This window comes from Trachemys scripta, chromosome 12 (assembly GCF_013100865.1).
Source record: "Trachemys scripta elegans isolate TJP31775 chromosome 12, CAS_Tse_1.0, whole genome shotgun sequence".
In the NCBI taxonomy this organism is placed as follows: Eukaryota; Metazoa; Chordata; order Testudines; family Emydidae; genus Trachemys; species Trachemys scripta.
The window spans coordinates 30,586,810-30,599,855 of record NC_048309.1 but is presented as its reverse complement, the minus strand read 5'-3'; the positions used below and the strand labels follow the sequence as shown (position 1 = coordinate 30,599,855).

General features: G+C 42.0%; 1 protein-coding gene across 6 annotated transcripts in view; it reads left to right on the top strand.

Moving 5' to 3' along the window:
* Nucleotides 1-13,046, top strand: part of RALGAPB (Ral GTPase activating protein non-catalytic subunit beta) — a 135,483-nt gene that overhangs the window by 18,015 nt on the left and 104,422 nt on the right. For all 6 annotated transcript variants that reach the window (XM_034788059.1, XM_034788060.1, XM_034788058.1 and 3 more), the window contains exons 4-5: nucleotides 7,677-7,840; nucleotides 8,603-8,789. In XM_034788059.1, coding sequence (XP_034643950.1) covers nucleotides 7,677-7,840; nucleotides 8,603-8,789 — 351 coding nt within the window. The remainder of the gene's footprint in view (nucleotides 1-7,676; nucleotides 7,841-8,602; nucleotides 8,790-13,046) is intronic.

Here is a 13,046-nt window from a genome sequence, read left to right as displayed (position 1 = left end):
ATGCCATTGTTTGAATCCTGGGTGTGTCCATGAGGATTTCTTTTTGGTCTGGTAGGTGGAAAAAGGCTTTCATGATCACTAGCTGCTGCTTGACACATTCACTGAATAGCAGAGTTTCATTGCTATTCTTTCCCAGTCCCATGCTGTCCTATGGTATTCTGCCAGTTGACTGCATTACTTCCACCTTCGCACTGAAGACCCCTTTTTGATGATCAGTTTATTGGATGCCAGTGTAAACACTGAGGTTTTTGTCTGTCACTGTGGAACTTTTCTTTCTCTGTCTGCATTTGTCATGATGGGAGTGTATGCTCTGGTGGTGGTAGCGTACCGCTTGTTTCAGTGGCAACTGTAGAGTCATGAGATGATCACTTATGCCTTTAGATAGACTTTTGAGCTTGGCAGCAATGCACATGCTAATGGCAAAGCCAACATGTGACTGTCATGGCTCTGTGGATGGACAGTCTTGCTAGAAGAATGTGTACCGTCCACTGATCTCTGCAAGTTGCTCTTTGTGACAATTAGTGAAATCTGACTTGCCAACGATGGCCAGTTCTCTTGCAACAAGGGCTGTGCCTTTGCCAGGTTTGCTGCTGGTAGGATAGTTGCATAATCCCATGAAGCTATTCCATGTAGAACATAACATAAAATTATTGTAATAGTAAGTTTTTGCTTATTTGCTGACGTATAGGAGCATGACCTTCCGCATACAGTGGTCTGGTCAGGTTCTATGGAAGCAGATAGTTTAATATGCTCCTGTTTATCTTGTGAACTAGGAGACAGAAGGTGCATCTGTATATGGTATTAGACAGTTATTGGAATATTGTGTCCAGTTCTGATGTCAACACTTAAAGGATGTTAATGAAAAGAGTTCAGAAAAGAGCTACAAGAATGATTTGAGGTCTGTAAAATATGCCTTTTAGCAGAAAAACTTAGGAAACAATCTATTTACTTTATCCAAGACAAAGTTAAGAATTGACATAATTATGATCTACAACTACCTATGTAGGAAAGAAGTATCTGATAGATTTCATTTTAGCAGAAAAAGGCATAATGAGATCTGATGTTGAAACTAGAGAAACTAGAAAAATTCAGATTAGAAATCAAGTGCAGAAGTTAAATAGGGGGTAATAATCGCTGGAACAACTTACCTAGGGATGTGGAGGACTCTCCATCCCTTTGCAGTCTTTAAATTTAAAACTAAATAGCTTCCTGAAAGAGATGCTCTAGCTCTGAAAGAAATTTGTGGGCTTGATGCAGGAAACACTGAGGGAGATTTGTTGGCCTGGGTTATGAGGAAGGTCAGGATGGGTGATCATAGACATCCCTTAATATCTATGAATATGCATTCCAGAATTCATGATGATTAAATATCCAGGGTTTTGGAGCTGTGCTCTGGCTCCGCTGCAGCTCCAGGCAAAAACCTGCAGCTCCGCTGCTCCGCTCTCCAGCTCCAGGCTCCACTCCAAAGCCCTGTAAATATCAGTAGGTTTCATGTCATAAAGATGACATAACTTTTATTTGCAGACAGCATAGGAAGCTTTTTGATAAGCGAGATCCCCTTTTTATGAGTGGATACAAGAATTTTAGAACTGATTCTCTACAGATACGTGATGGCTCTGCTGCTTACGTGAAATCCATGGAAGCAGAAACTATCAATTTTGTCCACAAAAAACTCTTCTTACTAAACTGCACCATAAAATGCAATATGTGTACTTCCAAAAACTTGCCACCTTGTTCCATCACCTCTTCCACACTCACTGAATATGGATTTCAATTTTTAAAAATTATGAAATATTTTGCAAATGAAACAAAAAATGAAGTCAATTTTGCATCAAACTACGATTTAAGAGAACTATTGGCAAAATCTTAAAGCAGTCTCAGGTGCACATTGAGAGTTAGACATATTACTTTGTTGGCACTGATATGTCAAAAGCTGAGCAGGTGTCAGTTGACATCAGGTTTATGCAGGCTAGAAAACTTTTTACTTTGTCAAAGTAGATGTGGAATCTGGGACAGCTGATGTAACACAGGGCATAAAAATATGTTTTAGGAAGTGCTGTGCCTGATGAAACTGATAAAGGCTATCCTACTCTTTGTGCCCACAGGGAGGGTAAATTTGAAGAGGTAAAAACTTCTGGTTGTTGAGGCAAAGCTTCAGGAAGATCAGATCTATATCCTTGAAGCTGCCGTTGACTACATGGATAGCAGTTTTTGCAGTCTACAACAACCACCATTCATGTGTTTTCAATAGTTTGAATTTACACTCTGATCTAGTGATTAAGAATGATTTGTCTATTATGATAACATACAAATCAATGATCTGTTTAAGCACTTCGCACAGGTATTAAATGAGGAAGAAGAGGAGTGTATCGTCTGTCAGTGGCTGACTCTAAAATTACATTTATCTATCACCAAGCTTAACACATCCAGTTCGCATGCCTGTTTAATAAAGTTTTTAGTAACTAAGCCATTTGCCTTGCAGGATATATTAGTGTAGATGGATGTACTGTGCTTGTATTGCATGCCTTTAGAGTCGGTTCAAAACACATGTCGTGGCCACACAGTAAACGCTGACCACAACCTACTCTTGCTATAGCATAGGACTAGACCTAATGCTAATCTGTATGATTAGCTCTAAAGTGCAAAGCAAAAGGACCATTCAGTAACTTGCTTCACATTCTAATACCTGAGTATTTAATAATCTTAGTTTTGACTTGGTCTCAGACTACAGGTAGAAGTGACATTTTAGTTTATATTAAAGTAAGGTCAAAAGTAAGCAAAAAATGATCAGACTATTTAAACAAGCAAAAAACCATGGCAGAGAAATCCCCAACCTCGTCCTCCTATCTGCATTCTCAAGCACTGACTAAGGGAAACTCTCAAAGGCATTTAGTTATTTTATTATATTTTTGTAATGACTCTGATCCCTGCAGCTGTAGAGTAGGTGCTCTGTGATGGCATAATTTCTGTTAAGTCAGTGCCTGTTGTGGGTGAGATTTCACAAGCTGGTCTTTCAGGCCACAGAAGCAGCAGTATCTAGATATGGTTGTTCTCTTTAAGGATTAAATAAGATTTGTGGAGGGTACGAAGGAAATAGTCAGGAGTCTCAGTTGTATGTAGGCAGTCCTAATGGCCCCCATTACAGCAGTGAGTCCTTAACAATCTTTAATATGTTTACCCTCACAGTACTCTCTGAGGTAGGGAGGTGCTGCTATCTCCATTTTATGGGTGGGGAACTAAGGCACAGAAAGTCAAGGTGTCTTGAAGGTTGTTTGGTGGAGCAGGGACTTGAACCAAAGTCTCCCAATTATTAGGCTAATACTCTAACCACTGGACCATCCTTCTAAGGGTATTAAACTTACTACAGACTTAGGCTTGGTCTACACTACCCCCCTAATTCGAACTAAGGTACGCAACTTCAGCTACGTGAATAACGTAGCTGAAGTTCGAAGTACCTTAGTTCGAATTAGTTCGAACTTACCTTGGTCCACACGCGGCAGGCAGGCTCCCCCGTCGACTCCGCGGTACTCCTCTCGGCGAGCTGGAGTACCGCAGTCGACGGCGAGCACTTCCGGGTTCGACTTATCACGTCCAGACTAGACGCGATAAGTCGAACCCAGAAGTTCGATTTCCAGCCGTCGAACTACCGGGTAAGTGTAGCCAAGGCCTTAAATTCTAGTTAATTTTCAGATACTTACTTCTGAGATGGGTAAGGGAAAAGGTGAGGGCTAAGAAAAATAACATTAAAATTAGGCTTCTGTTTTATCAATTTTAAAAAAAAGTATTCTAGGAGCCCTAGCCCCCTTTGAAGCTGTGATGAAGACTTTGAAAGCATGAACCAAATGCATCCTTAAAATGTTGTCTACATGAGTCTGTAAAGAGCCTAGGATGATAATCTAAGAGGGGTGAAATTCTCTCTTCATGTCAGTAGTGACTCATCTGTCCAGTGATGACCTAAATCACATTAACAGGAACACCCAGCCAATGTGCTTATCCCAACGGTCTCCTGGGCCTCTCTAGGTGCCAAAAGCCCCAACTGTTTCCTACCTGGCTGCTATACTTGCAGCTTCCCCTGACCGCTCTGAAAGTTTTATGCATTATCAACCTAAAATTCTGTGGCACAATGAAAACCGGAAAATAGGGAGCCTGCATAAAATCAACTAAATTTATATCCAGATAAGTGAGACTCTGCGGATTGCATTTTCATATTTAGTTCAATAAAAACATCAGTTATAATGTGAGAAGCTTCCAGAGCAATTCCACAATTCCCACAGAGGCTACAGCTCCAGGTACCTGGCTACAGAATTAAGGTCCACATTGTCAGACTTCAGCAGAATTTTACTTAACGTTTGTCGGATAGAAATAAAGTAGGCCGGAGAGACTGCTGGATAGCTCTGTGAGAGATGATGCGCCCATTCTACCCCATACACCTCCTGCTATGCTCCCCATAGTTTCTTCCCCCATGTTCCAGGGCCTGAACTTTGTCTCCTCCAGGCTGCTTTTGGCAGCTCAGCAGTCCTCTTGGCTGTTTCCATTTGGTATCTGGTCTGTCTTGTTTTCTCTCTCCTGCCCCTCCCACCCCCCCAGAATAGCTGACCGATTGCTGCAAAACTGGAGCTGGTAGCTGCTGGGAGGGAGAGAAGCAGCACCCAGTCAGTGGGTGAGGGAGACCACTTCCAAGCTCCTGTTGCTTCCTGTTGCCCCCCTGCAGTGGGGCAGCACTTACCAAGAATTGTTGGCAGCTATATCTTTATTTTCAAGCCCCTTTTTCTCCCCCCCCCCAAACAAAAATGAGTCCAAATCGAAGGTGAAATGCACCTTTCCCAGGAGCTGACTCAGAACTGTCTCTCATGAGAGCTAAAAATGATCACAGGGTCTGCTACAGTCAAAGCTAAATGCACAGCTGAGCTCTTGGATTGGCTTTCCCCCCAGTAAGCTCTGTGTGTGTATATACACCACCCATGAGGTGTTCATTCTGCACGCTGGGAAGGAAGGAAGAAACTTAGAAAAAAAAATATAATCTTGAGTTTTAAGTGGGAGAGGCTCAGATACTATGGGGAGTGCTGGTGGGGGTAGAATTCAGGAGAATACTTCTGCCGCCTCTTTTTGTGGAATAAAAGTATTCCCTACACCTGTATTACAGCATTCAATCCACACCATAAATACATTTTCTTGGTCCTGGTGAAATAGTTTCCTTCCCTACCCCCTGGAAGTGATGTAGCTATTAGCTGCCAGGAGCTCAGTAGTCCAGAGTTGTGATAAGAGGGTGCTGATATCTAAAATAGCTCAAGTGCACATACTCCATCTAGGAGATGAGTGCATGAGGAAGGCTGGCTATCCCGAGTCAACCTAATTAGTTACAAATGAGCAGACTTGAAATGGCAGGTAGAGAACAGAGGTTAAAAAAGACTTGATGCCCCCAAAAGTAAGTGTTCATAAATATTTTTATAATACTCAGACCAACATTTAGTCCCCTAAAACAGCAGTATGTACAGAATCCATGCCTGCGATAGTTATAGTGCTAAAACAGTTAATCTGTGTTCACTTTTGAGACCTATAGCATCAAGAGCAATGAATATGAATGAGAGAGAGCAGAGTAACTTGGAATTGCTCGTAGCTGGCTGATCAACCAGAAAGAAGTCACCTACATCCTTCCCTCTCATGTCAGCCTCTGACTTCTAGCCCCAACGAAATGAACCCTAACCTTAGCTACCGTGCTTGATTCAAGAAGCATTGAATTACTAAAATGCAATAGCAGTGGCAGTTGTTACAGTCAGATAATGCCCCAGTGCCACACATGCTTCCAGTTGCATTAGATCAGGGGTTCTCAAATGGGGTCGGGACCCCTCAGCGGGTCGTGAGGTTATTACATGGGGGGTCATGAACTGTCAGCCTCCACCCCAAGCCCCACTTTGCCTCCAGCATTTATAATGGTGTTCAATATATAAACATTTTTAATTTATAAGGGAGTCGTACTCAGAGGCTTGCTATGTGAAAGGGGTCACCAGTATAATAGTTTGAGAACCACTGCATTAGATGAACAAAATGCTCAGGCTCTGGCAGATCTTGTCTTAAAAGTATGTATGGGGAATTTTTTATAGATGGTACTCTGCTGAAATGCCTTAATCTGGCCCAAATTTCCCTTTTCTGTAAGCCCTGAACTCCTTTAGTTTGTTGCTGCTTCAAACTATTTGCCTCCATCACAAAAATCTCCTGAATGTGTGAGCATGGAGTGAGTGCTTTTGCCTTGCCCTTCCTAATCAGGTGGGATTCATGCATGACATTTGCATGCTATAAATTTATGATGTTAATGGCATCCTGTCATCAAGCATGGAGTGACAGAAGACATATAATGGCTAGTGCTATGGAAAAGCTTTTGTCATTGTCACTTGCCCTATCTCATCTTTGTATTTCACAAAGTGACTTTTCAAAGGGGTAGAGAAATCCAGACAATCTCATCAAAACTCACTCCACTGTGGTATATGAGAGTCAATATTATTTTCATGATGGGATAACCCTAAGAATTAATGTATTAAAACTCTGGCTTCCATGAACAAGCTTTCTCTATATGCAGAGGATCTTCTTAATCTGCTTTCCTATTCTAGTGACTTTTCTAGAATTTTTAAAAAGCTTAGGAGATTGTAGGCTTATGGTCAGTTGGGGATAGGAAGCATTGGAGGAGGTGGCAAAGAAGTCAAACTAGTTTGCTAGCACCATTCTCTCCTGCTTCCCAATACAACACTTCTCTTCTGAAGTAGATATCTGGCCATAAGCGAGTCCTGACATCTCCATTATGTTCACGTTTATTTTTGTCTTGTCTAGGATATATTCTCTTGGATAAGTGGGCTCCTTTTTGGTGACATGTGAGGTATCGAGTCAGTCTAATCTGCATATCCTGCACAAAGAGGAAGTCCGGATCCCTTTTGCTGTCCCTATGCCATTTAAAAAAATACTTAATGTGGTAGTCAGCTCCTTCATCTTTGCCAATCTAACTGTGACTTCAAAATACCCTTCTTACATCATAAGCTCTTTGGAACAGGATCATGTCACTGTCTGTATTTATACAGCATATTGCACAATAGGATCCCCATCCTGACCAAGCTTCGTGTAATATACATATTAAATAAGGATGCTCTGACTATAGACAGGCGTAGATGAAAGTTGTCATTCCTGGGATGACAGAGGCAGATTGGGGACTGGTTTATTTGGTAAGCTTTGTAAGTTACATGTGCCTGGAATAATTAGGAGCACTCTTAAAAATCAAAATAATACATACCACACTTTAATTCTGCCTCTCTGCCTACCCCATATGTGTCTTTATGTGTTTTACATGATCTCGTGGCATTAGGTGATGAGCCATTCACTTAGCAATTGGAATATAATGCAAAGGAGCTGTACTTTCTCTAACTGTAATTGTGTAGCATTTTGTATGAGTGCATGTTTGTGTACTGTCATATGAAAGAGCTATTGTACTGTATACTTCACTACACTGAGGCAGACTTGGATTCCCGTGAAGCATCTTAGCTCAAAGTTTGGTTCAATAATATTGCCATTTTAAGTTCTTTTGCATATAACACAGTGAATTTTAGGTACTGTAGTCAATCTTAAAGGTATAGATTCTTATTATTTTTTTATTTTTGAGAGAGAGAGACTCTAATAGTGTTCTTCTCTTATAGGCACGACCCAGGGTCCAGTCAGAATAGACTATGCTTGCAGGTTTTGAAGGCTGTCCAGAAATTGGCTCGTGAGTCAACCATCATGGCTCGAGAAACTTGGGAGGTTTTATTATTGTTTCTCCTACAGATTAATGACACTCTTCTGGCAGCTCCCACTGTGCAAGGTTTGTGTCTTAACCTTTTTTATTTGCTTTGCTTACGGATATAAGGGATTTTGGCCCCCGAATGTGGTTTGTTTTCTTGTTGAAAAACAATCAAAAGTTGCTGGTGGCCATGTAAGAACAACAACCCATCTCTTGTATTCCAACTCTGAATTAAAGTTGGATGGCCTGAAATTGAACCTGCTTAAACAATTTTTGTCCTGTATGAATTGTCAGAACATACTCTGCAAGACACATGATTGTCCATCCAACTGTAAACTCCGATTACTGGGTCTTCTGTCTTGGTGGTCCCATAGTTCTGTCTGTCAGCTACGTATTATCTTTATTTCCCCCTAGCTAGAGAGAGAGTGTGAAGACACGTCCGTATCTACCCACCTGTAAACTAATACGTTCATGGTCAGATCTCTCTCTCTCTCTCTGTGATGTGTTACTGTGTTGATAACATGTCTAAGTAGGTGAATCCCTTGTTGCATAGGTGTTCGCATTACCCATATGGCTAGGCTTTACACTATCAATTATAACATTTGGACTTTTTAAAAGCATGGATGCACCTGTAGAAAGTAAGCAAATGGTACTGTTGTAGATCAGAATAGATTTAAGAGTATTTAAACATTGCTTATAAAATGAAATCTATATAAATTCAAAGTGATATGAGCATGATAGCCATGAGATTCCTTTAGGATCAATAGGGTTTCCTAGGGGAGATGGCTGAAAGAAATCTAGCGTCTTAAATGGCTTTAAATGTTTGTTTTGTTCCTGCATAAGGTGGCATTGCTGAGAATCTGGCTGAGAAACTGATTGGTGTGCTCTTTGAAGTGTGGTTGCTAGCTTGCACTCGGTGCTTTCCAACACCCCCTTATTGGAAAACTGCCAAAGAAATGGTGGCCAACTGGCGGCATCACCCTGCTGTAGTGGAGCAGTGGAGCAAGGTTATCTGTGCCCTTACTTCCAGGTAGGTGAAACCTCAAAAGAAACTGACATTCAGATGAACACACTTACAGTGTATGTTGTTCAGCCAGTTTTCTGTGATGGAGTCTTTCATAGCTTGGTATTTTCTGTTCATTTGTGGAATGCAGTTTTAAAGGGACAAATATATTCCAATATTTGCAGAATAACTGCATGTCCATTATTTCATAACTGCAGATACAGTGACCATATCTATGATATGGTTGGTCACACTTTTGCACACAATAGCAAATTTGAATAATGAGCAGCTCATCTAAAATCTTTTGGTAAACAAAGCAAATGCCTACTAAAACCAGGTAAACTTCAATATCTATGAAGTTTGGTTATATGGATTTCTTTTAACCATATTTTTAGTAAATGTTAGCATTCCATAAATGAACAGTTCAGTGTATTGTCTTTTTGTGTCTGTGTATAATCTTAATATCTCTGTTATACAAAGCATTACAATGTTACCTAGTCTTGTTACATATAACGTTCCATTGTTCTGACCTTTTATCTTGTCTACAGTAGCTTTCGGTTCAACTCTAGGAAAACGTCTGCTGTCAAAGTGCTTCTTAAAATCTGAAAATATGTCTAGATTTTCCATGCTGTACAGCTTCTCATCACATGTATTTAGAAGATGATGATTGGGGTTGGAAGAAACCTCAGGAGGTCATCTAATCCAATCCCCTGTTCAAAGCAGGACCAAACCCAACTAAGTCATCCCAGCCAGGGCTTTGTCAAGCCGGGCCTTAAAAACCTCTAAGGATGGAGATTCCACCATCTCCCAGGGTAACCCATTCCAGTGCTTCACCACCCTCCTAGGGAAATAGTTTTTTCCTAATATCCAACCTAGACCTCCCCCACTGCAACTTGAGACCATTGCTCCTTATTCTGTCATCTGCCACCACTGAGAACAGCCGAGTGCCATCCTCTTTAGAACCCCCCCTCAGGTAGTTGAAAGCAGTTATCAAATCCCCCCTCATTCTTCTCTTCTGCAGACTAAATAAGCCCAGTTTCCTCAGCCTCTCCTCATAAGTCATGTGCCCCAGCCCCCTAATCATTTTCTTTGCCCTCTGCAGGACGTGATCATTCCCTTGTATTCAACAATGGTGAGGCCTCATCTGAAGTACTGTGTCCAGTTTTGGGCCCCACACTATAAGAAGGATGTGGAAAAATTGGAAAGAGTCCAGCGGAGGGCAACAAAAATGATTAGGGGATTGGAACACAGGACTTATGAGGAGAGGCTGAGGGAACTGGAATTGTTTAGTTTGCAGAAGAGAAGAATGAGGGGGATTTGATAGCTGCTTTCAACTAGCTGAAAGGGGGTTCCAAAGAGGATGGATCTAGACTATTCTCAGTGGCACCAGATGACAAAACAAGGAGTAATGGTCTCAAGTTGCAGTCGGGGAGGTCTAGGTTGGATATTAGGAAAAAACTATTTCCCTAGGAGGGTGGTGAAGCACTGGAATGGGTTACCTAGGGAGATGGTGGAATCTCCATCCTTAGAGGTTTTTAAGGCCCGGCTTGACAAAGCCCTGGCTGGGATGACTTAGTTGGGGTTGGTCCTGCTTTGAGCAGGGGGTTGATCTAGATGACGACCTGAGGTCCCTTCCAACCCTGATATTCTATGACTCTCTCCAATCTGTCCACATCATTTCTGTAGTGGAGGGCCCAAAACTGGATGCAGTACTCCAGATGTGGCCTCACCAGTGCCGAATAGAGGGGAATAATCACTTCTCTCTGCTGGTAATGCTCCTACTAATGCAGCCCAATATGCTGTGAGCCTTCTTGTCAACAGTGTGCCCTTGTTTCCTCATTTGCAGCTTCTCATCCATTGTAATCTCCAGGTCATTTTCTGCAGAACTGCTGCTTAGCCAGTTGGTCCCCAGCCTGTAGCAGTGCATGGGGTTCTTCCGTCCTAAGTGCAGGACTCTGAACTTGTCCTTCTTGAACCTCATCAGATTTCTTTTGGCCCAAACCTCCAATTTGTCTAGGTCACTCTGGACCCTATTCCCACCCTCCAGCATATCTACCTCTCCCCCAGTTTAGTGTCATCCGTGAATTTGCTGGGTGTGCAATCCATCCCATTATCCATGAAGATGTTGAGCAAAACCAGCCCCAGGACTGACCCCTGGGGGACTCCGCTTGATACTGGCTGCCAGCTAGTGAAGCCATTGATCACTTCCCTCTGAGCCCGATGATCTAGCCAGCTTTTTATCTACCTTATAGTCAATTCATCCAATCCATTCTTCTTTAACTTGCTAACAAGAATACTGTGGGAGACCGTGTCAAAAGCTTTGCTAAAGTCAAGATATGTCACGTCCACTGCTTTCCCCATATCCACAGAGCCAGTTATCTCATCATAGAAGGCAATCAGGTTGGTCAGGCATGACTTTTCCTTGGTGAATCCATATTGACTGTTCATGATCACCTTCCTCTCCTTCAAGTGCTTCAATATGGATTCCCTGAGGACCTGCTGCATGATTTTTCTAGGGACTAAGGTGAGGCTGACTGGCCTGTAGTTCCCCAGATTCTCCTTCTTCACAGATTGGCAATATATTTGCCTTTTTCCATGTGTCTGGGACCTCCCCCAATCACCATGACTTTTTCCAAAGATAATGACCAATGGCTCTGCAATCACATCAGCCAACTCCCTCCGCACCCTCGGATGCATTGGATCTGGCCCCATGGACTTGTGCATGTTCAGCTTTTCTAAATAGTCTTTAACCTTCTCTTTCACCTCTGAGGGCTACTCACCTCCTCCTAATACATACATATATATCCATATTTGTGTGGCATCTTTTATTTTGCACAACTAAATACACAATTCTTCTGGCTATTTTTAGCTGCTTAGATGTAGCTGTGTTGGTAGATGATGTGTTTTTATGATTCATTGATTTGAAAAGAACAGTTGTAACTCCCTTAAAGCATGCATCAGTGTTCTGTTCCACTGCTACTCCATATGCTTTATGCCCAGATCGTACAGCCCTCTGTTGTTGTCTAACAGTTTTAATGCCACTGATATAGAGTAACCTGTGGGTTCTGTGACATTTGTGTAAAATGTAGTACTTCTGTTGTGGATTTGTTTGCTTATTTAATTCTAATATCTAAAGAGCTGAGGTTTTTTTGATGCTAACCTTAAGCTCAGTGGTGCTTCAAGTCTGCATGAGTACCTTTAGCCCAAAGAAATTCCAATCCAACTGCCAAAGGGCAAAGTGACTTTTCAATAAACAACTTTCCTGAATTTGGCTGCTAGTAATATGCTCAGAGTAGGTTTCCTGAATCAAAACAATGGTGATTGGCTAGTCACATATCTAAGTTTTTACAGACATATGAACTCCTATCAAAATATTAAGAGTATTTCTTCACTTCAGAATTAACTGGGAATCTTCTGAGATGTTGCCCTTTACCGGCTCTCCCACCAGAAAACAAATCTTTCACCCAAATTTAGTTGTGCTCTAAACCCAGGCTAGCTGGACCTGCTGGAGTATAGGCTAGGCTCAGGTTCTGCTTTCACTTGAGCTGGTAACCCACCCATTTTGCATTGAGGACACAGGCTAAATTGCTCACGTGCTGGTAGTCATCTAGTTCCTTCCCACAATTTGCCCCATGTTCTCATAAGGACAGACAAGTTCTCCCACAGTTCACTGGGAAAGAATCCCAGAGCAGTTCAGCTTATTGCAGCACCAAGAACCATAGGATGTGCCCCCAGCACCCCTAGTGAGAGACAGAGGTCAGTGTAGCACCAGTGAAGACACTAACTCGGGTAGGGCTTTGCAGTATGGTTGCTTAGACCTGGGTTCTGAATCCGATCACCTGAGTTAACTCTGCAGTGAAGATATACCCTCATTGTGTTAGAGGAACTGGTTAAAGAGTTAAACCTTAACTTAGCTCTTACTTCGAAAGCAATTAAATTACTACCCAACATGAATTTGTCTTCAGCATTTATCAGGTGCAAATCACTATAATGTCTAGGTGTGAAAATACAATGTCGAGAAAAGCATAATCACCCAGTTGGACATTGCTCTTGCTGTCCTACAGTTTGGCCTCTTAAACTTGATTTTCTTTCCTGCTCTTCCTAGTATAACAAATTTGCTGCTAATGAAAAGTGTGGCCTGTGACCTGGGATGCCTGGAGTAGCCCAGACTGAAAATGCCAAGGTCAGGACAGGCTGCGAAAGGAGAGCAGATTCTCCCAAAACTGGTGATTAACCCTATAGTTTGATTCACCAATCAGTCACAAAATTGTGCTTTTGATCCCC